This window comes from Manacus candei, unplaced genomic scaffold, assembly GCF_025592945.1.
Source record: "Manacus candei isolate 608988 ecotype Guabito, Panama unplaced genomic scaffold, ASM2559294v1 h1tg000084l, whole genome shotgun sequence".
Classification (NCBI taxonomy): domain Eukaryota; kingdom Metazoa; phylum Chordata; class Aves; order Passeriformes; family Pipridae; genus Manacus; species Manacus candei.
In genome coordinates, this window is record NW_026138132.1 from 2,340,046 (window position 1) to 2,362,218 (window position 22,173).

The window sequence follows — 22,173 nt, forward strand, 5'->3', positions numbered from 1 at the left end:
GCCTCATGTCCACCAGGATGGGTCCCCAGTAAACAGCCATTTGTAATTTATAATTAAAAGTGGTTCTTCCTTCTCAGAAGAAAGACCTATTAAAATCTGTCAGAGGGTTTCTGGCACTGTCCTCACCATTTGTGGTGTGTCCACAAGGAGTGAGGAGTTGTGTTCAAGTGCTGCAATCCCCTGCAGCTCAGGCAGCCACAGATGCTCCAGCTCATCAGGGGGTTGGGTTTATTCTGCTTTTTTTACTTTCTTATAGTTTCTCACATCAAACCAATGTGGAAAACCACCCAGCCAACATCTTGCCCTGAGTGCAAACACTGCCCATGATCCCTCTCAAGGTCCCACCTCCTTCATCACAGTAGTTTTGATGATGATGTTCATCACAGCAGATGAACTGTAGTTCATCACAGGCTCAGCTTAACCCAAACCCAGGAGGTTGCAGGTTTGCACACTGGATGGACATTGCAGCAAACCACCTAATTTGGACACCCCAGGTTTCCTCATCTCTCAGATGGGGAAATATGAACTTTATTGTTAAAGTGGTTTAAGTCCTACTCATATAAAGCTTTACACTGAAGGGAGGTGCTGTTAGGCTGAGGTCTGTGAAGGTCTGAGTCTTATTTATGCTGTTAGGCTGAAGTCTATGAAGGTCTGAGTCTTATTAATAAGGTGTAAGAGAGGCTTAACTGCATTTGTATCTGCTCAACATCCCTCTGATCTGAAAATCATGGAATGGTTTGGGTTGGAAGGGACCTTAAAGCCCATCCAGTCTCACCCCCTGCCGTGGGCAGGGACACCTTCCACCAGGCCAGGTTGCTCCAAGCTCCTTCCAACCTGGCCTTGGACACTTCCAGGGATCCCGGGGCAGCCACAGCTTCTCTGGGCAAGCTGTTCCAAAGATCCTAAAGGATAATGCCAAGGAATACTGGGGGCACTCCCAGCCAGGGTGTTGCTGATGCTGTGACATCCCGACGGACACTCCCGCACCCGGACCTGTAGGCCTGGCTTTACTCAGGCTTAACTCTGCTGGTCCAGAGCAGAGCTTGGCTGGTGGACAGCCCTTGGCCACGTTGGGGGCTCTTTGTCACCAAGTCCCTCAACCTTCCTAGGCCAGGAACAGCCCCCTGGCAGCAGAGGCAGCTTGGGGGGGGGACAGTTGCCCCTTCGTTCGCTCAGGGCAGGGGGGACTCAATAACTGTTCTCTGTTTGCTCCAATGGGCAGGGATTGGATCCATCAGGCTGGAGACTGAGGCAGATTGTCCAGGTAAAACAGCTCTGCTTCCCTTTCCTGTTTGCCAGGAATGAGAGCTGTGAGGGAAGGGAGCGGGGCCGGAGGGCCCGGCGGTGGCACCGGCACAGCAGGGAGGGCACAGCCTTCCCTGGGCAACGTGGGGGTGAAGGAGGGGCAGGGTGGGCACAATCCCAGCATGGTTTTGTTGGAAGGGACCTTAAACACCATATAATCCCACCCCCTGCCGTGGGCAGGGACACCTTCCACTAGCCCAGGTTGCTCCGAGTCCCGTCCAAGCTGGCCCGGGGCACAGAGACGAGGGGCATGGAGGCCCGAGGTTGGATCCACCCTCTGTCACAGCTCCGACACAACCATGCTCAAAGTTCTGGCCCCAGGGGCAGCAGGTGAAAGGGGGGATTGTGCCCCTCTGCCCCTCAGGTGAGACCCCCCGGCAGAGCCGCTCCAGCCCTGGGGAACAGCACAGGGAGGACGTGGAGCTCCTGGAGAGGGTCCAGAGGCACCAAGGGGATCAGAGGGATGGAGCAGCTCTGCTGGGAGGGAAGGCTGGAGAACTGGGATTGTTCAGCCTGGAGAACTGGGATTGTTAATCCTGGAGAACTGGGATTGTTCAGCCTGGAGAGGAGAAGCTTTGGGGTGACCTGATTGCAGCAGGACCTGAAGAGGCCTGCAAGGAAGATGGAGACAGACTGTTTCCAAGGGCCTGGAGTGCCAGGACAAGGGGGAATGGCTTCCCACTGCCTGAGGGCAGGGATGGATGGGACGTTGGGAAGGAATTCTTGGTTGGAGTTCTGGCACAGGTTGCCCAGAGAAGCTGTGGCTGCCCCTGGATCCCTGGAAGAGTCCAAGGCCAGGTTGGAGCAACCTGGGCTAGTGGGAGGTTTCCCTGCCCGTGGCAGGGGTGGAATGAGGTGACCTTTAGGGCCCTTCCAGCCCAGGCCATTCCATGATTGTGATGTACCCACACCCTTGAGTGGTGCCTCCCCCCTCCTTAAGCCCAGCTGTAAGAACTGAGCCCCTGTGCCCTCGTGCCTGGCAAGCAGAGCCCAGGTGGATGCCAGCCAGCAGAGGGTTGTGCTCAGGACCAGGTCGGAACACGCAGAATTCCCCTTCCCTCGGGAAAAAAGGAGCCAGGCCTCACGTAGTCCCGGGATAAACAATACCACAGGCAACACTTTAGAGGAAAAAAAAAGGCCCTGAGACCACAGTGCTGAATTCACAATGATCTGCTTTGTCCCCTTTTGGATGGAGAACATTAAACAGCTCTACGTGTGCACACAATTACACAACACATGGCACAGCCCGAAATGGGGCTGCAGGTGTTTTCTGAGGAGAATTAACCTTCAAAAAAGTCACTTTAATCAACTTAAGAACTCACAAGACGTTCATGGGTCTTGAGAAATCCATGGAAAGGTCCTGTACTTTCAATTAACTCCCTCCAGCCTGCCTAGATTGCTGCTGCATGTGCTCCATCACACTGGGGCATGTGGATGGGTTCATTAAGGACAATTAAGCAAAACGCAGCTAACTAAGAGGGAGAGAGGAGGGAGATGAAGTAATCAATTTTTGGTCCTCCATTTCAAAGAAAAAGGAAGGAAAGAAGGAAGCCACAGGCTTGTAACACCATATTTGTCCATGATCTCTGAGGCAAAAAGTGCTGCAGGGATGCAGAATGTTTGTAATGAGGTTTCATTAGTCAGACTCGGCTGACAGTCTGTAACCTGATTAAAGCCACACCAAAAATAACTCAGCTGCTGCTCACTGAGTGAGTTTCAATCACCTTTTGGGGGGAAAACATTATCCTTCATATTTACTTTCCATTAAACCCTGGCAGTACAAAGGTAGCCAAGTGCTGCAGATAAGCAGAGGAGCAGGTAACTCACAGCTAGAAGGGAAGGAACTTTTCCAAACATCCAGGTCTAAAGCAGCCATTGGATCATATCCTTCAACAGAAGGATAAAATGTAAAATATTGAAGGCTGCCAATTGAGGAAAAGAAGGATAATTCACTTTGGGAATGTGTGAGACAACAGAGGCAAGCACAAGGAAAAGCTTTATGTAAAGAGGAGGTTTTCAAAAGGCATTGAGATTATCCAAGAGCTGATCCAAAGGCCCTGGAAGGCAATGGAAAGTCTCCTGTTGACTCCAGTGGGTTTTGGAAGTGGAGGGGAAGGGATGGGGCTGGCAGGGAGAGGCAGGTTGTGGGAAGGCTGGAATGCAGCTGGGAATTAGGTGGAGGAAGCAAAGGGGAGCAAAGGAACACGGAGGCAAAGCTGTGTGGGTTGGTTTGGATTCCCAAGAAAAACAACCTGCAGGCTGGCTGGGGCTGGAGCCTGGGAAAGGCAAATGCAGGGGAGCAGAAGGCAGGTGACTGTGGAGTGAAGCAACAACCCCGTGGCTGGGCTGTGACACACCAGTCTGTCCCCAAACTTGCCCCCAGAGGAAGAGGATGTGGCCACGGGGCTGGGGCAGAGCTGCTGAGCTGTTTGCTGAGCCTGGCCTGGGCTCAGGAGGGGCAGCAGGAGGGAACAAACAGAGACACAGGGCAGAATAAAATCACCTCTCTGAACTGCCCAGTCCTGCAGGGCTCACAGGGGTGTCCTTTGGGTCATGGCTGAACATGGACCTACTGAAGTGCAGGGGAAAGGACACCCACCCTGGGAAACACTCCTGAAAATCCCTGTCAGGTGCTTTAGTGCCTTTGCAAACCTGGTTCAAAGTGAGCTTCAGGACAAGGCAGAAGCAGAGAAGGGATTTGAACCCTGATTTTTCCTGAGCTCTGTCCAGTGCTTCACATACAACCATGACTTGACTTCTGACACTCAGTTTAATCTCCCACAGGCAGGATTTGTGCAGACCCTCAGTGCAAGGAGGAATTTCACCCTTTTCTGCTTCCTTCTTTCGATTAAGCAGAGAGCACTCAGCTTAAAAACACCAATATTACGGTTATTAATTGTTGAGACAAACTTGTTGTCCAGTTTTACCCCCCATGAACGTGAAAACTGCTCCCTTGGACTCGGCGCAATCGTTTGGGGGTTTCAGAAAGTTCAAAGCAGCTTTGCTGCCATCTGAGGCCTCCCAGACTCTCTGACCACCTCCAGGGGAAGAAGCTGCAATCAGATTATTACAGAATCACTGAAGCAAGGGCAGGAACATCAAATGCTTCTCGAGTCACAAAAGGAAATTACATCCAATTCCCTTTCAAGTCTGCCCAAGACCACATCACATCACATTCCCTCCTTCCTGCCAGCTCTTTGTCGGGATGTTGTGTCTATTCACAGAGTGACTCTCCCTCCTCTCCTGCTCAAAAGGACAAGTTTCCTCAGAGCATTAGCTGAGGAGATTGGGGGGGGTCAGCTCATAATTTTCAAGTGCGTCATGCGGAGAGAACGAGCCGAGATAAATGCTTGGAGAGCGGCCACTCGTTTGGAAAACCAAGCTGCTCGTAGTTATTTTTCTTAATTAAGGCAAAGATGCGGTCCAAGAATGAGCCCAGCTCGTTTCCATTCATAGAACATTTCAAACACTGAATTGTCCACCTTTTGGACTGAGCTTTCTCCTGACACAGCTGAAAAGACACCGCCCCAAATTCAATGCCAGCGGCTCCTCTGGGATTCTGAGCAGCTCCAGGGAGCACCTTGGCAGGGGGATGTCCAAACCTTCCCCAGCTCTTTGCCTGGAGGCCTCTTTCATAACCTGGGCTGATGACACGGGCTGGGGGGAGGGATGGGACTGTCTCCAAGCCACCCTGTCCCAAAGAAGCTGCTCCCAACAAGGATTCCTGTCCCAGGAGTCTCGGGTTGCTCCCCAGGAGGAGACAGAAGGTCCTTCCAGAAGTCAGAGCAGGGATCACCAGAACTGGGGTTGTTCCAACAGCAGGTGGGAATCAGGGATGGGAGGGACAGGATGAGGGGGAAAGGCTGCAAACAGAGAGAGGAGGGTTAGATGGGACACAGGGAGGGGATTCTTCCCTGTGAGGGTGGGGAGGAGTTGGGATGGAATTCCCAGAGAAGCTGGGGCTGCCCCTGGATCCCTGGAAGTGTCCAAGGCCAGGTTGGAGAAACCTGGGCTGGTGGAAGGTGTCCCTGCCCACAGCAGGGGGTTGGGAATGGGATGAGCTTTAAGGTCCCTCCCAACCCAAACCATTCCAGGATTCCAAGCCTGTTTTTGCCCCAGGTTGTGACAGTGCTCCCTGAGCTCCTGGTTCCCTCCTGCAGCACAGAAGAGCTTTGAGGGCACTCTCAGGTGTCCTTTTCCTCTCCCTGCCACTAAATCCTCCTCCAGGGGCTCTCAGACACTTGCAGAGACTCTCCTGCCTCTGCTCACCAGCATTTTACACCCATTTGAAACCCACTGTAAATGTCTAAACAATATCCAGACACAGATTTAGAATCCAGTTTTACCCTTCCCATGCCAGTTCTACACCTAAGTTGGTTCCTGCAATCAGCACCAAACAGAAATTGTCATTAATTAGCACATTCTACCCTTAATAAAAGCTCAGAGCCCACCTGTTTGCAGCTCCCAGTCTGCCCCAGAATGTCTGGAGCTGCAGCAAAACCCAAGGGGAAAGTCTGAATTAAGAATGTCCCAAAAATCAGAGCTTTTCAACACATACCCGAGAGAGAAATAACTATTTAATAGCACTTATATTGGGAGTGTGAACTTATGTTAGTTATGGCAGGAAAATTCTCCTGTAGATATAGTTCTCCTGTAGATTTATATGGATATATTTACACATTTATAAATGAACGTAATAAATGAATATATATAAAATATACTGAATATATGAATATATATGAATATTTATATGTATATATAAATACATAAGATGAATAGATATAATATACTGGATATATGAATATATATATAAATATAAATTTGTATACAGCACAGTTTTAGTTCCATGTGCTCTGTAACACTTATTTGAACCTATAAAAATTTCAGCTTCTATAAAGCAGCTCTATATTGACACCTGTGGCCTTGAGCAGCTTTATTACCACTTTATTACAGCTGACTAAACCAACGTTCTCCTTTCTTAGCAGAGATTTTTTTTTTTAATATTATTTGCCAGCCCTCACCTGATTTCTCACTGCTCTGCCTCCTTTATTCAGCCCTTATCACATGAACCTCAAGCAAACATTACTAAGAGGGATAAAAGGGGCAGCAAAGGCTCTGCTCAGTGTTTGGACTGGGGAGATGAGTCACACATACAATAAATTGGGAATTACCAAGAGCTGAAACCAGGCCCTGTGTTCCTTTTTCACCCCAAACCTCCCCAAAACTGTCCCATTCCTCAAGCCACCGGTGGCACCCAGTGGTTTTATTTGAGTTCAGTTATAAACACATCAAATCAGGACCACCCCACCAAGCCCATAATTCACTGCCTGCTCCAATTCTGTATTTATTTGTGGATAGATTTGATTTCCTCTGAGGAAACCACGCTCTGAGGGACCTGAACCGGGAGCCATCGATCCATATCCCGACCCGTGGGCCACCAACCAACCAGCAGGAACTTCCACTCGCCGCAACCCTCCGTGACTGGGCTGTTGTGCAACACCCTCAGCAAACACTTCCTCATGTAGGAACAAGAATAAAGCCCAGGCAGTCGCTCCCTCTCATTCTCAGCCCAGCCTGGGAACACGACATTCCCGGGCCACGGCCACCTCGACATTCCCGGGCCACGGCCACCCCACCGGAGCAGCCCAGCTGGGAGCATGGAAATACTCCTCCTTCCTGCCCTTTTCCTGCTTTTCCTCCACCAAGGTACAGCGTTTTTTGGTTTAATCCTTTCTCTGGGCAGGACTCCGGATGGATTTTTAATTATTAACAGGGAGATAATAGGGAAGAACGGGAATCAAAGCCGTTGGAAAACGGCGGGGCTGGAGTTGGGGACGTTTGGGGTTTTCCTCTTTGTGTTCAAATTGATTATGTCAAATTCTTTAGTTAGACATTTATTTACCTGTTTGCAAACTGGCCAGAAATTGCCTAAAAGCCCAGAACTGGTCAGTTCTGTGAGCCACTTGCTAACTTGGTTAGTTGTGTGAGCCCTGAAAATAAAAGGACAATTTATCCACTTGCATCTCCAATTTTGGCCCTAAAAGATTTCTATTTGAACCCAAATAACAACATGACCCGAACTAAAACCTTTTACCCCCTTATTATTGTGTGGCACTTCAGGTTCTGACTATTCCTGTGCCTTCACCTGAGCAGACCCCACTTTTTTTCCTTTCAATTGTTCCTTTCAATTCATGTCAACAGGAAACAGATTTTTTTGCCAAGGCTTGGCAGGCACAGGCACGGACAGGTTTTAAATCCATAATTAACCATGTAATTTATACTCAGGCAGGTATCTAAATTTGGATTATTTGCACAGAATATCTGGAAATGTGCACGGTGTTTAAGGTGTTATATTTCTTTTTCTTCATTACCAGTGGATTCCTCACTAATGATTTTTAGTTTAGGCACTTGGAAAAGTATATAATTATTTCTCCATTATTATACAGTACCAGGCCCAAGGAATTTCTTACCTCCTGACTCCAGACAGTGCCTGAGGGCAGACAAAGACAATACACTGATTAAAAAACTCCCTCTAAGAAACCATTTGTTCCAGGCCAAAATTAACCAGTTTTCCTCGAAAAGCTGTTTGCAGCAGACTGCAGGAAAGGGATAAGTTTAGTCCTGAGTTTTCATTTAAATCCCACTTAAACTTGAACTGGCTGGGCTGGAGTTGGACAAAGGGTGTGAAACAGGGAGATAAAACTGGAGAATTCTGTAGCAAGAGGCTTAAAATATCACTGATCCTACTTTATGGTTGTGGAAAGACTTAAGTCTGAAAACCATGATTTTTAAAAAGAAATAAATGTAATTATCTGCTTAAAATAAAATACAAAAGATCCCTGGGAATTGCAGGAGTAAAGTTACACTTGGTATTTGCTCTGAGCACGTGCCCAGGGCTCTGTGTAAGAGCTCAGCTCGTGTAAGGTCACTTCTCCACCAGTTTTATCAAGACACAACCCAGTTTATTCTGCAATTACTTTTGGAAAGGGTTTAATCCAACAGATCAGGTGCAAAGATGGAATCTGTTTGTCTGACTGGGACAATTTGCACGGGGATGGGCTCTGTTGTTCCAGACAAATTACAGGCACTGGGTGCCCCACTCCTGGGAAAACCTGGGCCTGGGGCAGGGAATTAAATCCTCCCTTTGGGGTTTGTGGGGTTAGGTTTGTTTGGGGTTGGTTTTGTATTCAAATACAGGTTCCTGTGCTCTGAGCCCTCGAGAATTCACGTGAAATGTCCTTTAGTAGGAGATTAAAGAGTTCAGGGGCATCTAAAACCTGCTGTTGCCTTGTTGGAAACCAACACAACCGACCCTGTTTTCCCAAAAACCTGGACAGCAGCTGCTCTCATGAACTTCTGGGATGCCAGAATTAAATTCTCTGTGCTGCCCAGCCCTGCAAGTGGTGCCCCAAATTAACTTTGGTCGAGATTTATTTGGGTTCAGAGCAGAAAACAAAAAGAAACCCTTTTCCTCAAAGCTCTGGATTCCCTCCCAGAGTTCTTACAGCCACTGCAGACCCACAACATGCCTTAAAGACCATGGAAAAGGGTTATGGGAGTTAAAGAATTACCTGGATTCCTTCCCACCTTCAAAATTTTCCTACTTTTGTGCTATCTCCCATTATTTTACCTGGCTTTGCTCAAACACCTCCTTTAATCCTTCTGCTGTCACGACTTTGTACCTCCCTCCAGTTAAAGAGGTGAAAGTGTCTCTATTATCAAGTTCTGTCACAATTATTTATGGGGCAAAGCTTTCCAAGACAGAAATCCAGCCTCATTCCAAACCTCTGCATTGTTCTAAGTTTATTTGCTGATCTCCAGGCAGTCTGGACTTGCCCATCATGTGATAAAGTTTTGGAGATCCCCCTTTTCCCAGAGCTTTATAAATTAATCCCTGTCACCTGCAAAGTGCAGAGGCAAAAGGCTGGTCTGGCAGGTTGGGACTTGAAGTGCTCAGAGAAGCCCACAGGGAAATATTTGGACACCTGGAAGCAGCCAGGTGGGGCAGTTCATCCCAAATCCAGGTGGGAAAATTCATCCCAAAATCCAGGTTGGACCCTCTGGTGTCGGGTCACGACGGACCCCTGAGCATGAGGCACGAGGGGTGCAAGAGCCCCAAAAAATCAGCCTTGAGAGGCAGGAAATGAGGTGTTTGAGAAGCTAATGCTGTGTTTTCCTAAATATCCATCTGTTTGTCCCCAGGGAGCACGAGCAGGGAGTTACCTGGAGTGGAGAGCTATGAAATAGTTTATCCACGGAAGCTGCGCTCGGTGCAGAAAAGGAACACCCAGGTATCAAAAGGGAGATGTTTTATGTTCCTGGGAGATGGGGAAGGGATCCTGGAGTCACAATACCCACAGTTTTTAAGGGCAAGGGACTTTGGAGCCAGAGAGTTGATCTTCCAAAAGGAAATGAAAGAGAAAACCTGGAAAAGTGATGCCAGGAGCTGTGAGGGTGGGGTATGTGCAGTGACCAGCAGTGGGTCTTTTAGGACCTGAATCTCTGCAAAGGTGTTGCCTTTGACACTATTCAGATTTTTAATAACCTCCAGACAATTTATTTTGAAGCTTAAGAGCACTTAAAAGTCCTCAGCACTTCCAGAGGGTGTTATGGAAGTGTTTAAACCTCAGCATCCACCCCAGCAGTGACCAGCAGTGGGTGTTTTAGGACCTGAATCTCTGCAAAGATGTTGGCTTTGACACCACTCAAATCTTTAATAACCTCCAGACAATTTATTTTGAAGCTTAAGAGCACTTAAAAGCCTTCAGCACTTCCAGAGGGTGTTATGAAAATGTTTAAACCTCAGCATCCACCCCAGCACTTCCCCAAACATGCTTAGGATGGTAAAAATGAATTTGCAAAGTTAAATTTCTTCCTCTGAGTAAAAAAATACGAGACAGAAGTGACCTCCTGCTTATTGTGCTGCTGCCAGAGCACTTGTTTTTGGTGGGAAGAGGAGGAAAAGAGCACTGCTGGCAGGTCAATGAGTTGTAGCAGTGCACAGTTTAACACTTCAATCTGTTTGCAGACCAAATATGTTGACAAGGTGGAGTATGGAATCAAAGCCAACGGCCAGGAAGTCGTCCTGCAGCTACAAAAAAATAAGTAGGTTGGGTTCAGCTCTTTCCTCGGGTGTTTTTCCTGCCTCTGAATGGCTGTGGGGTGCTCAGGATACAAAAAAACCAGGATTTAGGCCCCTGTAAAACAGGGGTGTTGGGGTAAAAACAACTTTTCCAGAAGAAAAGGGGAGAGAAGAATCATGGCTCTGTTTTGGGAACATGAAATAAGGACTTGGCCACGAGGCATTGCTGTGGTGGAGTGACTTGCCTGTACCTCTGTTCTCCCAGTTGTTTCCTAAAGGGCCAAATCCCTGGAAGTTTAATGTTTTTATGGTATTCCACGAGTTTTCTGTGACCAGGAATATTCAGGGGGTTATAAACTCGCAGCATGTAGTGACAGGACAAGGGGGAGTGGTTTTAAACTGGGGCAGAGCAGGTTTAAATTTGATATTGGGAAGGAATTCCTGCCTGGGAGGGTGGGGAGGAGCTGGGATGGAATTCCCAGAGAAGCTGTGGCTGCCCCATCCCTGGAAGTGCCCAAGGCCAGGTTGGAGCAACCTGGGCTAGTGGGAGGTGTCCCTGCCCATGGCAGGGGTGGAATTAATTGGTCATTAAGGTCCCTTCCAACCCCAACCACTCTGGGATTCTGGGATAGATTTGTTGATGTTGGAGGTATTTTCCATCCTGTGCTTCCATATTTAAATATCTCTATATTAGAGAGATAGAGAGATATTTACCTCAACACTACTGCTGTTGGACCTGGAAAAATCTAATATATCCTGGCATTGATAAGGTGCTTCCTGGCAGTGGAAAATAGGGAAAATTCTCCTCCTTGGCTGCAGGAACAGGCATGGGAAGAGGCCATGCAGAGGGTACAGAAGGGCAGGGGGCTTTGTCACACAAGGAGAAGCCCAAAATTGCACAGAATAGCCCAGAATAAAGCTCAGCTGGGATTTTCTGGCTCCACCAGAATCCTGAACACGCAATCAGACAAGTCTGCATTAATAAGTACTTTTCAAAAGGCTGTGTAAATACAACAGCACCATAATCAATTCACCTTAAATATAGACTGTAATTAACTGCTTGCCCCTGTTTTAATCTAATCTAAATATTTGGAGTGGGGAGAGGGAAAATATACTGTAATCAATCCCTTTATTTGAAGAGAAGTGGGACTGTGGCAGTTTGGGGCAGTTGCCCAAACAGAAGTGAGGCAGATTTGCTTTGCTGCTGATTTTAGTCAGATGCATAAAAAAAAAAAGGATCAATATGTAATTATACATTTGCATTCGGATCTGCTGGGAGGTTAGTTCAGAGCAATGAAGTAAGTGGATTTTAATTGCCTTCTTCTCCTTGAGAAGTGTCCCTTTGTTTGAGGAAGGCCCAGGACCAGGCAGAATTCCCCCCCCCCCCGCAGCTCTGCTCGCCGAGTTTTTTCGGTACTAATAATAACCTGAGTAATTGTTTGAATTCCCCACGTGCTTGGTGTGTTGTGTAATCACCTCTTTCCTAAGTGGCTACAATTTCTTTGGAATAAGAGCTGCCCTTGGCTCTTTGCAGGGATCTTTTAGGTCGAGATTACACCGAAACTGTTTATTCAGATGACGGTCGACAAATAACAAGAACTCCTCGGATCAAGGTAAGAAAGGAAGGCTTTTTTCCCATATATTTACAGTCCTGAGGTCCATATGAGATTCCTGAGGCTGTGAAATAATAGGAGATATACGACAGAAAGGAAAGATTTTAAATCAAGCTCCCAAGCCTGTAATTTAGGATGTGTCTGAAGGCACAGGGAAGAGGCACAGATTTATCCTGTTCTTGGATTCAGGGAAGAGGGAGGAGATCATTAATACCCTGGTGGTGTTTTTCTGGGTGATTTGGGCCATTCACTGAAGAGTTGGGGTCCTTTCCAACTGGGAATATTCTGGGAAGAAGGGACTTGTGGCTTGGGCAGAGCTGAGCCCGGTTTGTTCCCATGGGGAATCAGCCCCACAGGAAGACACCACCTCTCCCCTGAGTGCTGCTGAACAGCCTGTGAGTCAAACCTCTCCCTCCTGGCAGGACAGGGAGTGGAGCCAAGGCCATCCCACTGCTCCCAACCTGCCTGTTTGCCCTCCTGACCCCCCTCCTGCTCACACCCCGCTCCCGGTGAGATCAGAGGTTGGGATAAACCCCATTTCCTCCGGGCTCTCCTTCCCACCCACGCTCAGCAGATGCACTCAGGTCACTCCAGGTGCTTTCTCTGATCTGTGACAAATCAGTTCTTCCACCCAGACACAAAGGGAGTCACCACAGAAAGGATTTTTTAATTAACTCTTCGCTCCTCGGGAATTAACTCTGCACTCCTCAGGAATTAACTCTTCACTCCTCAGGAATTAACTCTGCCCTCCTCGGGCTGATCTTCCACCTACAGCTCCTTTTCCCAGCTCATTCCATGTGTTTTAACACCCAGGATTTGGAATCCAAAGCCTCATTTTCTTTTTCAGCAGGAACAGGAGGATCTCGAGTGAAATAAATGAAAGAATTCTGGGTTGGGGTTTTTTTGGGGGGGAAAAAAAAACCCCATTTCTCATTGCTCCAATGATTTTTCCTAAATAGATCCTGGGAAAAGCAAACATCACCTAAATGTGGATAAAGACAAACTCAATCAGGCCTATCTGTGCTGAACAGGGAATTCCTATTTTTCTCTTAAATCCTCCAGTGATGGGGATAAATCCTCCCCTTTCCCCACTGATTTTCTCTTTATTCCTGTCAGAAAGCTGGCACCTTGTGGTGGAAGGAAGACAAATAAACGGTAAAAGTGAACCCAAAGATCCAGGAGCAAACAAAAGGCACGAGGCAGGAAGGTTTGGGGCCGTGTTCTTAAAGAATCCATTCAGGAAAATGTTATAGGTAACATTTTCCACAGTCCCTCGGTGGCTTTGAAGTCTCTTTGAACACAGAAATGTAAACCTGAGATCCTTAAGCCAATCAAGTCACAAAACTCTTTCCCCTAATCATATATTTAACATTTTAATCTCATTGAAGTTAATTGCTGGGTTATTAAACAGTGTTGCCCTGAAGTTTGGCTGCAATAAAACCATTTGGTGTGGACTTTAATTCAGCAGTTTGTGTTTAATTTGGAGCAGTCTGTGCCCATATCCTTATTTTTATGTGCTCTTGTGCACTGACCAGATCCCACCACGACTGGTTGGTCACAATTTGGGTCCCTCCGTGTTGAAGGATAAAAAGAATGGTTAGGGAATAAGTTTTTAATTCACTTTGAGACCCTCCTAATGGGAGATTTCAGCCAGGGCAGTCTATTGTAGTTTGTCTTTTGAAATCACTGGATCCAAGCCAGTTGGGTCAGTGGGACAAGGCCCAGTGTGACACTGGATTTTCCTTTTCCCCACAGGATCACTGTTTTTATGAAGGCCACGTTCAGGGTGATGCTGAGTCCACAGTGAGCATCAGCACCTGCCAAGGGCTCAGGTAAGGGCAGCTTTGCTTCCCAAAGGCACAAGAGGAACGTTCTGGGATAAATTTTCCATATAAAACAAATCAGGACAGAAATAAGTCATGTGATCTTTTATTCCTGCTGACAAGGAAACCACTTTACTAAAGAAGCAGGGGGGGGGAAGTTTCTCAGTTCCTTACAATGTTTCAGCTTTTCTTCTCACCTTTAAATTCCTCACTGAAGCAAAATTCACTTCTCAACCCCCTCTGTTAGCACAAACCCCAACAACTGAAATCAAATTAATTCCTACACCAGCTTCTTTTCACTGCCAGTCTCCTCCTCAGAGACTTCACCAACCACCCAAATCTTCCAACTGACTGAGCATCTTTAATTCCTGATTAAATCTGCATTGGCTGAAGGCTGCCAGAATATTCCATGCTTGGGATAAACGCTCTGGAGATGCTGTTGCTCTCTTGATTCCAAAAAAAAAATCACAGTCCAGCTCCTTTTTTCAGTGGCTACTTTGAGACCCGTGGCCAGAGGTACCTCATCGAGCCCCTGGGGGGCTGGGAGGGAGCAGAACACGCCGTTTATAAATACGAGGCACTGAAACAAGAGCCCATCAAAACCTGTGGCCTCGTCAACAACACCTGGGAACAGGATTCTGATGACCCCTTCAACGACATCTTCAAGTCCAGCAACAGCCCCGAGGTAAGGACAGGGTTAAACACACGGTGAAGGGGTTAAAAACTCGAATTTGAGGAGCCCAAACCCCACTTTGGCTGCTCGTTGCACCAGATTTTAAAAGAATCAGCACAAAAATCTTCCAGATCTGAGATTTCAGAGTCACCCCAAAAAACCCTCCTGCCTTTACCAGCAGGTGCACCTTTACACACCTAAACACTTATTTAATATCCAGCAGACCCTTCACAATCTTAATAATTTTAATATCTAACCTATCTTTTAAAAACGTGCCAGTCCCACTCTAAATGACTTGGCCAAAGAAACACCTCCAAGAATTAATAGATGGGTTTGAAGTTGCAAAGACTGAGGCTAAAGCAGGTCATTTAAATCTATTATTTCTTTAGATGAAAGAGTACCTGAAAGCCAAAAAATACCTGGAGCTCTACATAGTTGCAGACAACACTCTGGTGAGTATTGGAATTGTTCTTTTCCCAGGATAGGTATTGCTTGTATTCCTGGGCTCCTGCTTTTCCAGCTACTGAGCTTGGGTGGGAAAAGGGGTTCCTAAAATGGGTTTATTTTCAAAATGAAGATGAAGAGAATTCAGAAAACCCCTTAAAGTGCCTAAAAATCTTGAGCTGGAAGGGACCCACACAAGGATTGTGGAGTCCAAGCTCTTCTCTACATCCTGCACTTTAAAACACATCTTGAAACACATTGTTTGTTAAAATACTACATTAAAAAGAGAATTTCTCATCAAGCAGCCCGGGCATGGGGTGGTTTGCAGCACAACTGATTTTCTGATCAATCCCTTTTCCCCCCTCTCCTTTTCCTGACATTCTGTATTTCCATTTTAGTACCAGAACCACGACAAAGATGTCAAAGCCATCAGGCAGAGGGTGTTTGGAATCGTCAACTACGTCAACACGGTAGGAGCAAACCAATGACATGGAAATCCAAATTTTTTCTGTGGCAAACAACACAAATGTTCATTATTTTATATAGTAATGAATGAAAACTCAAGTGCATCGTAATTTAAGGAGGAAATTTAACACTTAACAGGAAATTATCCTGTTCTTTGCCTTTGGATATGAGATTTTTGTAAAGAAGGATTTATACTGAACTTTCTTATCGCTTGTTAAAATGAATGAGTGAAAAAAAAGAATCATGGAATCATGGAATCACAGAATCATGGAATCACAGAATCAGCTGGGTTGGAAGGGACCTCTGAGATCATCAAGTCCAACCCTTGATCCAACCCCACCGTGGTTCCTAGACCGTGGCACTAAGAATAAACTGATCCTTGATTTCTTTTGCAAGCCAGCCTTCTTCCAAAATCACTGGAATTTTCAAGTTCAGAGTAATTTTTAAAGTTGATTTGAATGTGATTTCCTGGTGGGTTGGTGGGGGTTTTGTGGGTGGAAAAGGTTCAGGGGGACGACGCTGCGAGCGAGGGAAGGGGAGAGGGTTTGGTTCTGAGTGAGGGTGAGGGTTTGGTTCTGAGTGAGGGAAGGGGAGAGGGTTTGGTTCCAAGTGAGGGTGAGGGTTTGGTTCTGAGTGAGGGTGAGGGTTTGGTTCTGAGTGAGGGTGAGGGTTTGGTTCTGAGTGAGGGAAGAGGTGAGGGTTTGGTTCTGAGTGAGGGAAGAGGTGAGGGTTTGGTTCTGAGTGAGGGAAGGGGCGAGGGTTTGGTTTGGGGTCTGCGTTGTTTTGAGCTGAGTATCCGTGCAGGTTTCCAAGACCCGAGTTTCTTTAAGCTGAGTCTCTGTGCAGGTTTACAAGGCCCTCCATATCCACGTGGCCCTGGTGGGGCTGGAGGTGTGGACGGACGGGGACAAGCAGCCCGTGAGCAGGAACGCCGGGATCACCCTGGACACCTTCTCCAAGTGGCGCCGCTCCGACCTGCTCAAGAGGAAGGGACACGACAACGCCCAGCTCATCACGTGGGTGCCTCTATCCCAAACCCCTTCACTCCCGAAAAATTAGCCTATAACCAGCCGTGGTTTTAGTTCATAAAAATTAAAACTAAAAAATGAAAAGATGAAAAATTTAAAAATAAAAAATTAAACGTGTTTTTATTGCTAAAAATTAAAAGATAAAAAAATGAAAAATAAAAATTAAAATGCGAGTTTTAATTGTTAAAAATAAAAATAAAAATTCAAAATTCAAAATATTATAAATAATAATGTATTATATAATATAGTATATATTGTATTATATATATTATATGTTATAATATAGTATATATTGTATTATATTCATTATACATTATTATATTTATTATATATTATAATATATATTATATATTATTTATTTTTTATTATTTTATTACTATTTTATTTTATTGTTTTATTATTCTATTTTATTATTATTTATTTTTTATTTCTAGATGTCTTTCTTAATTTTATTTTTTATTTTATCTTTTGTATTTTAAATTATATATATATTATATATATTGTAATATATAATATAATAGCGTACATATATATAATATAATATACATATTATATATTATATATAATAATGTTTAATATATTATATTATAATATATAATACAGTGTACATAATATACATATTATATATTATAAATAATAATGTATTATATATTATAATATAGTATATATTGTATTATATATATTATATTGTTATATATATTATATATTATTTATTTTTATTATTTTATTACTATTTTATTATTTATTATTTATTTTTTATTTCTAGATTTCTTTCTGAATTTTATTTTTACATTTTTTTTTTGTATTTTAAATTATATATATAATATATATATCATAATATATAATATAATAGTGTACATATATATAATATAATATACATATTATATATTATATATAATACAGAGTACATAATATACATATTATATATTATAAATAATAATGTATTTTATATTGTATTATCTATATTATATATTATAATATAGTATATATTGTATTATATATATTACCTATTGTTATATTTATATATTACATATTTCAGATTTTATTTATTTTATCTTTTCCTCCTTTTCTGTCCCATCCCTGCCCCCCTCTGGTTCCTTCTCCTTCGCAGGGGCCTCAAGTTCGAGGGGACCACGATTGGCTTGGCCTTCCTCAAGTCCATCTGCAGTAACTCCTATTCCGCAGGGGTCATTCAGGTCTGAGCTTGACTTTATTGCTTTCAAAGCCTTTCTTTGAACAAGGCCCATCCTTTTTCCCAAACCCTTCCACCAGCCTGTCCTTTTTCCCAAACCCTTCCACCAGCCTGTCCTTGTTCCCAAAAACTTCCACCAGCCTGTCCTTGTTCCCAAACCCTCCCACCAGCCTGTCCTTGTTCCCAAACCCTCCCACTGGCCCTTCCTTGTCCCCAAACCCTCCCACCAGCCCATCCTTGTCCCCGCAGGACCACAGCGGGAATGTCATCGCCGTGGGAGCCACCCTGGCCCACGAGCTGGGGCACAACCTGGGCATGAGCCACGACACCAGGGCCTGCTCGTGCGGGGACAGCGTCTGCATCATGACAGACACCGTCAGGTGAAGGGCCGGGGCACAAAGGGGCTTTGAAAGGGTGCCAGCTGCCAAAAATCAAAATATTTTTGGCCTCTGAGACGATGCCATTCAAAATATTTAAAAAAAAAAAAAGGAGAAAAATGAAGATATTTCAGGCCATTGTAAGATATTCCCAGATTATATTTATATTTATATTTATATTTATATTTATATTTATATTTATTTATATTTATATTTATATTTATATTTATATTTATATTTATATTTATATTTATATTTATATTTATATTTATATTTATTATTTATATTTATATATATTTATATTATATTTACTCTAGATATACCTATATAGATATATCTATATATATTCCATCTATATTGTATTTATTCCATATATATCTCTATAGATATATCTCTCTATATAATCTATATATTCTATTTATACCTCTATTCTATTTATATCTATATTCTATTTATATCTATATTCTATTTATTCTAGATATATCTATATAGACATCTCTATATATTCTATCTATATTCTATTTGTATCTCTATTCTATTTATTCCATATATATCCCTATAGATATATCTCTATATACTCTATTTATATCTATATCTATATAGATTCTATTTTTATCTATATTCTATTTATATTTATATTTATTCTATCTATATCTATTCTATTTATATCTCTATTCTTTCATATTTATATTTATTCTAGATATATCTATTCTATTTATTCTAGATAGATCTCTATAGATATATCTCTATATATTCTATTTATATCTATATGCTATTTATATTTATATCTATATGCTATTTATATTTATATTTATTCTATCTATATCTATTCTATCTATATTCTTTCATATTTATATTTATTCTGGATATATCTATTCTATTTATTCTAGATACATCTATATAGATATATCTCTACATATTCTTTTTATATATTTATTCTATTTAGATTTATTCTATTCACCAAAAAAAACCAACCAAGCGAAAAAACCCCAAACTTTAGTGACTTTTGGGTAACATTAGTGTTCCCTGCATGGTGGAAGCCTTTATATTAAAACATGATTTCATCCTTACAATGCTGACAATGCTGTGGGGTCTCAGTCAGAGCTCTATTTATTTATTCTTTCTTAATTTTATTTATAGGCTTTTATTTTTATTTGAATATTTGATTTTCACCTACTAAATTTTATTTCTAGATTTTTTATTATTTATTTTTTATTATTTTATTACTATTTTATCTTATTATTTTATTATTTTATTTTATTATTATTTATTTTTTATTATTTTTTACTAATTTTTATTATTTTATTATTTTATTATTTTATTTTATTATTATTTATTTTTATTATTTTATTACTATTTTATTTTATTTTATTATTTTATTATTTTATTTTATTATTATTTTTATTATTTTATTGCTATTTTATTTTATTTTATTATTTTATTTTATTATTTTTTATTTTTTATTATTTTATTATTATTTGATTTTATTTTATTATTTTATTATTTTATTTCATTATTATTTATTTTTTTATTTCTACATTTCTTTCTTAATTTTATTTTCACATTTTATTTTTCGTATCTTAAATTTCCTTTGTGCTTTTCCCCCCTATTAATTTTATTTACATATTTTTTCGTTTTATGATTCTTTTTTATTATTTTTCCTCTGCTCTCTCTATTTATCAGTAGAGATATTTGGAGAGATGGTTGCAGCTGATTTTTGGGGATGGTCACTTGGCTGATTTCTCTCACAAGGGAGAACTCCCAAGTGAGTTTCTCTCGCTGTATTTCTCTCACAAAGGGGATTTCTCCTCCTTCCCTATGCCCATCCTAACATAAACCCTCTGGATTTCCCCCGACAGTTCCTTCATTCCCAAGGAATTCAGCTCCTGCAGCCTCCAGAGCTTCGAGACGTTCATGCTGAACGACATGCCCGAGTGCCTGACCGACATTCCCGACGTGAGCAGCATCATCTCCCCCCCGGCCTGCGGGAACGGCTTCGTGGAGAGAGGAGAGGAATGCGACTGCGGCACTCCCGAGGTACCCGGGAATGAAAGAGCCCTTGGAAAAGGCAAAGGGGTTCGGTCAGGCTGGGTTCTGTCCCTCCCCGGGGCAGGGAGCTCAAATCAGGCTGAAGGATTTCTGTGGGATCTGTGGTCACCAACCCCAGTGTCCCGGGGGTGGGATGGAGGAGGGAAATCCTGGTTTGGGGGGCTCTGGGAACACGGGAACTGAGAGTCCCACAGAGCCACGTCACCAGCCCAGAGAGTTCCCTGCCCAACTTCCACCAGCACCAGTGCTGGGAGGAGAGGCTGAGGGAGCTGGGGCTGTTCAGCCTGGAGAAGAGGAGGCTCAGGGGAGACCTCCTCACTCTCTGCAACTCCCTGCCAGGAGGGGGGAGCCGGGGGGGGTTGGTCTCTTTTCCCAGGCAACCATCAGCAAGACAAGAGGGCTGGGTCTGCAGCTGTGCCAGGGGAGGGTTAGGTTGGAGATTAGGAAGAATTTCTTTGCAGAGAGGGTGCTCAGTCATTGGAATGGGCTGCCCAGGGAAGGGGTGGATTCTCCATCCCTGGAGGTTTTTAAGAAGAGACTGGATGTGGCATCAGTGCCATGGGCTGGGAACCACGGCGGGGTTGGATCAAGGGTTGGACCTGATGATCTGGGAGGTCCCTTCCAACCCAGCTGATTCTGGGATTCTCTGATTCTCTGATTCTCTGATCAGCAGCCCCGCTCTGTGCCCTCCCCACGCTCCCTCCCAGGGCTGGGATGGCTCCTTGGGAAGTGCTTTCCAAGGAGCCAAGTGCAGGTCCCAGCCCCCCGTGCCAGCCCGGGGCAGGGGGTGGTGGCAGGTCCCAGAGCTCTGGTTGTTGTTCTGTCCCAGGAGTGCACCAACGACTGCTGCGACCCCGAGAGCTGCAAGCTGACCTCGGGCTCTGCCTGTGCCCACGGGGAGTGCTGTGAGAACTGCCAGGTGAGACCCCTCCCCAGCCAGCCTTCCCTGGAGAGAGCAGGGACAGCTTTCCATGGGATCAATCCCCTTCACTTGGACTTACTGACACAGCACGTCATGGGGTCATGGGATATCCTGAGCTGGAAGGGGCTCACAAGGATCAGAGTCCAACTCCTGACCCTGCACAGACACTCCAACAATCCCACCCTGTCCCTGAGAGCATTGTCCAAACACTCCTGAGCTCTGGCAGCTTTGGGGGGCTGTGCCCACTGCCCTGGGGAGCCTGGGCAGTGCCCAACCAGCCTTTGGGAGAAGAACCTTCTCCTGGGATCCAACCTGAGCCTGCCCTGGCACAGCTCCAGCCATTCCCTGGGTGCTGTCCCTGCTCCAGTGCCCACCCACCCTGGGGGTGATGCTGCTCCTCACACAACCTGCCCAGCCAGGATGGGATTGTTCTGCCCTAATTCCGGCTCTGGCCGAGTGTGATTTCCAGCCCTGTGGAGGGGCCCTTTGCTAAGGCTGGCTTTGCTCTCCCCTCCCTCAGTTTAAGAAGTCAGGAGCAGTTTGCAGGGCAGTGAAGGACGACTGTGACCTGGCTGAGATGTGCTCTGGGAGCTCTGCCAGCTGCCCCACCGATCGATTCCGGGTCAACGGGCACCCCTGCAACTTGGGAGAGGGGTATTGTTACATGGGCAAGTGCCCCACCAGGGACAGCCAGTGCAAGGCTGCCTTTGGACCACGTGAGTAACACCAGAACTGCCGTCTGGGTGTCCTGGGCAAAGGAAGAGAGAGAGAGGGGGAAAGGGAGAAAGAGAAAGAGGAAAAGAGGGAAAGAGAAAGGGAGACAGAGGGAGAAAGGGAGAAGGAAAGAGGGAAAGAGAGGAAGAGAGAGAGAAAGGGAGAAGGAAAGAGGGAAAGAGAAAAGGAGACAGAGAGAGAAAGGGAGAAGGAAAGAGGGAAAGAGAAAGGGAGACAGAGAGAGAAAGGGAGAAGGAAAGAGGGAAAGAGAGGAAGAGAGGAAAAGAGAGAGAAAGAGAGAAAGAGAAAGGGAGAAAGAGAGAAAGAGAGAGAGAAAGAAAAAGAGAAAGAGAGAAAGGGAGAATCAAAGAGGGAAAGAGAGGAAGAGAGCAAAAGAGAGAGAAAGAGAAAGAGAGGAAGAATGAAGGAAAGGGAGAGAGAGATGGAAAGAGAAGGAAAGAAAGAGAAGGAAAAAAGAAAGAGAGA

The 22,173-nt window shown here is 44.5% G+C and overlaps 1 protein-coding gene across 1 annotated transcript in view; it reads left to right on the forward strand.

The window, feature by feature from the left end:
• The first annotated feature begins 1,167 nt into the window (after positions 1-1,167).
• Positions 1,168-22,173, forward strand: part of ADAM28 (ADAM metallopeptidase domain 28) — a 28,952-nt gene continuing 7,946 nt past the window's right edge. The window contains exons 1-15 of the mRNA XM_051811826.1: positions 1,168-1,264; positions 6,664-7,011; positions 9,508-9,596; positions 10,334-10,410; positions 11,922-12,000; positions 13,756-13,832; positions 14,313-14,508; positions 14,886-14,948; positions 15,339-15,410; positions 16,252-16,421; positions 17,545-17,629; positions 17,875-18,005; positions 19,862-20,039; positions 20,881-20,970; positions 21,494-21,689. Coding sequence (XP_051667786.1) covers positions 6,963-7,011; positions 9,508-9,596; positions 10,334-10,410; positions 11,922-12,000; positions 13,756-13,832; positions 14,313-14,508; positions 14,886-14,948; positions 15,339-15,410; positions 16,252-16,421; positions 17,545-17,629; positions 17,875-18,005; positions 19,862-20,039; positions 20,881-20,970; positions 21,494-21,689 — 1,552 coding nt within the window. The 5' untranslated portion in view covers positions 1,168-1,264; positions 6,664-6,962. The remainder of the gene's footprint in view (positions 1,265-6,663; positions 7,012-9,507; positions 9,597-10,333; positions 10,411-11,921; positions 12,001-13,755; positions 13,833-14,312; positions 14,509-14,885; positions 14,949-15,338; positions 15,411-16,251; positions 16,422-17,544; positions 17,630-17,874; positions 18,006-19,861; positions 20,040-20,880; positions 20,971-21,493; positions 21,690-22,173) is intronic.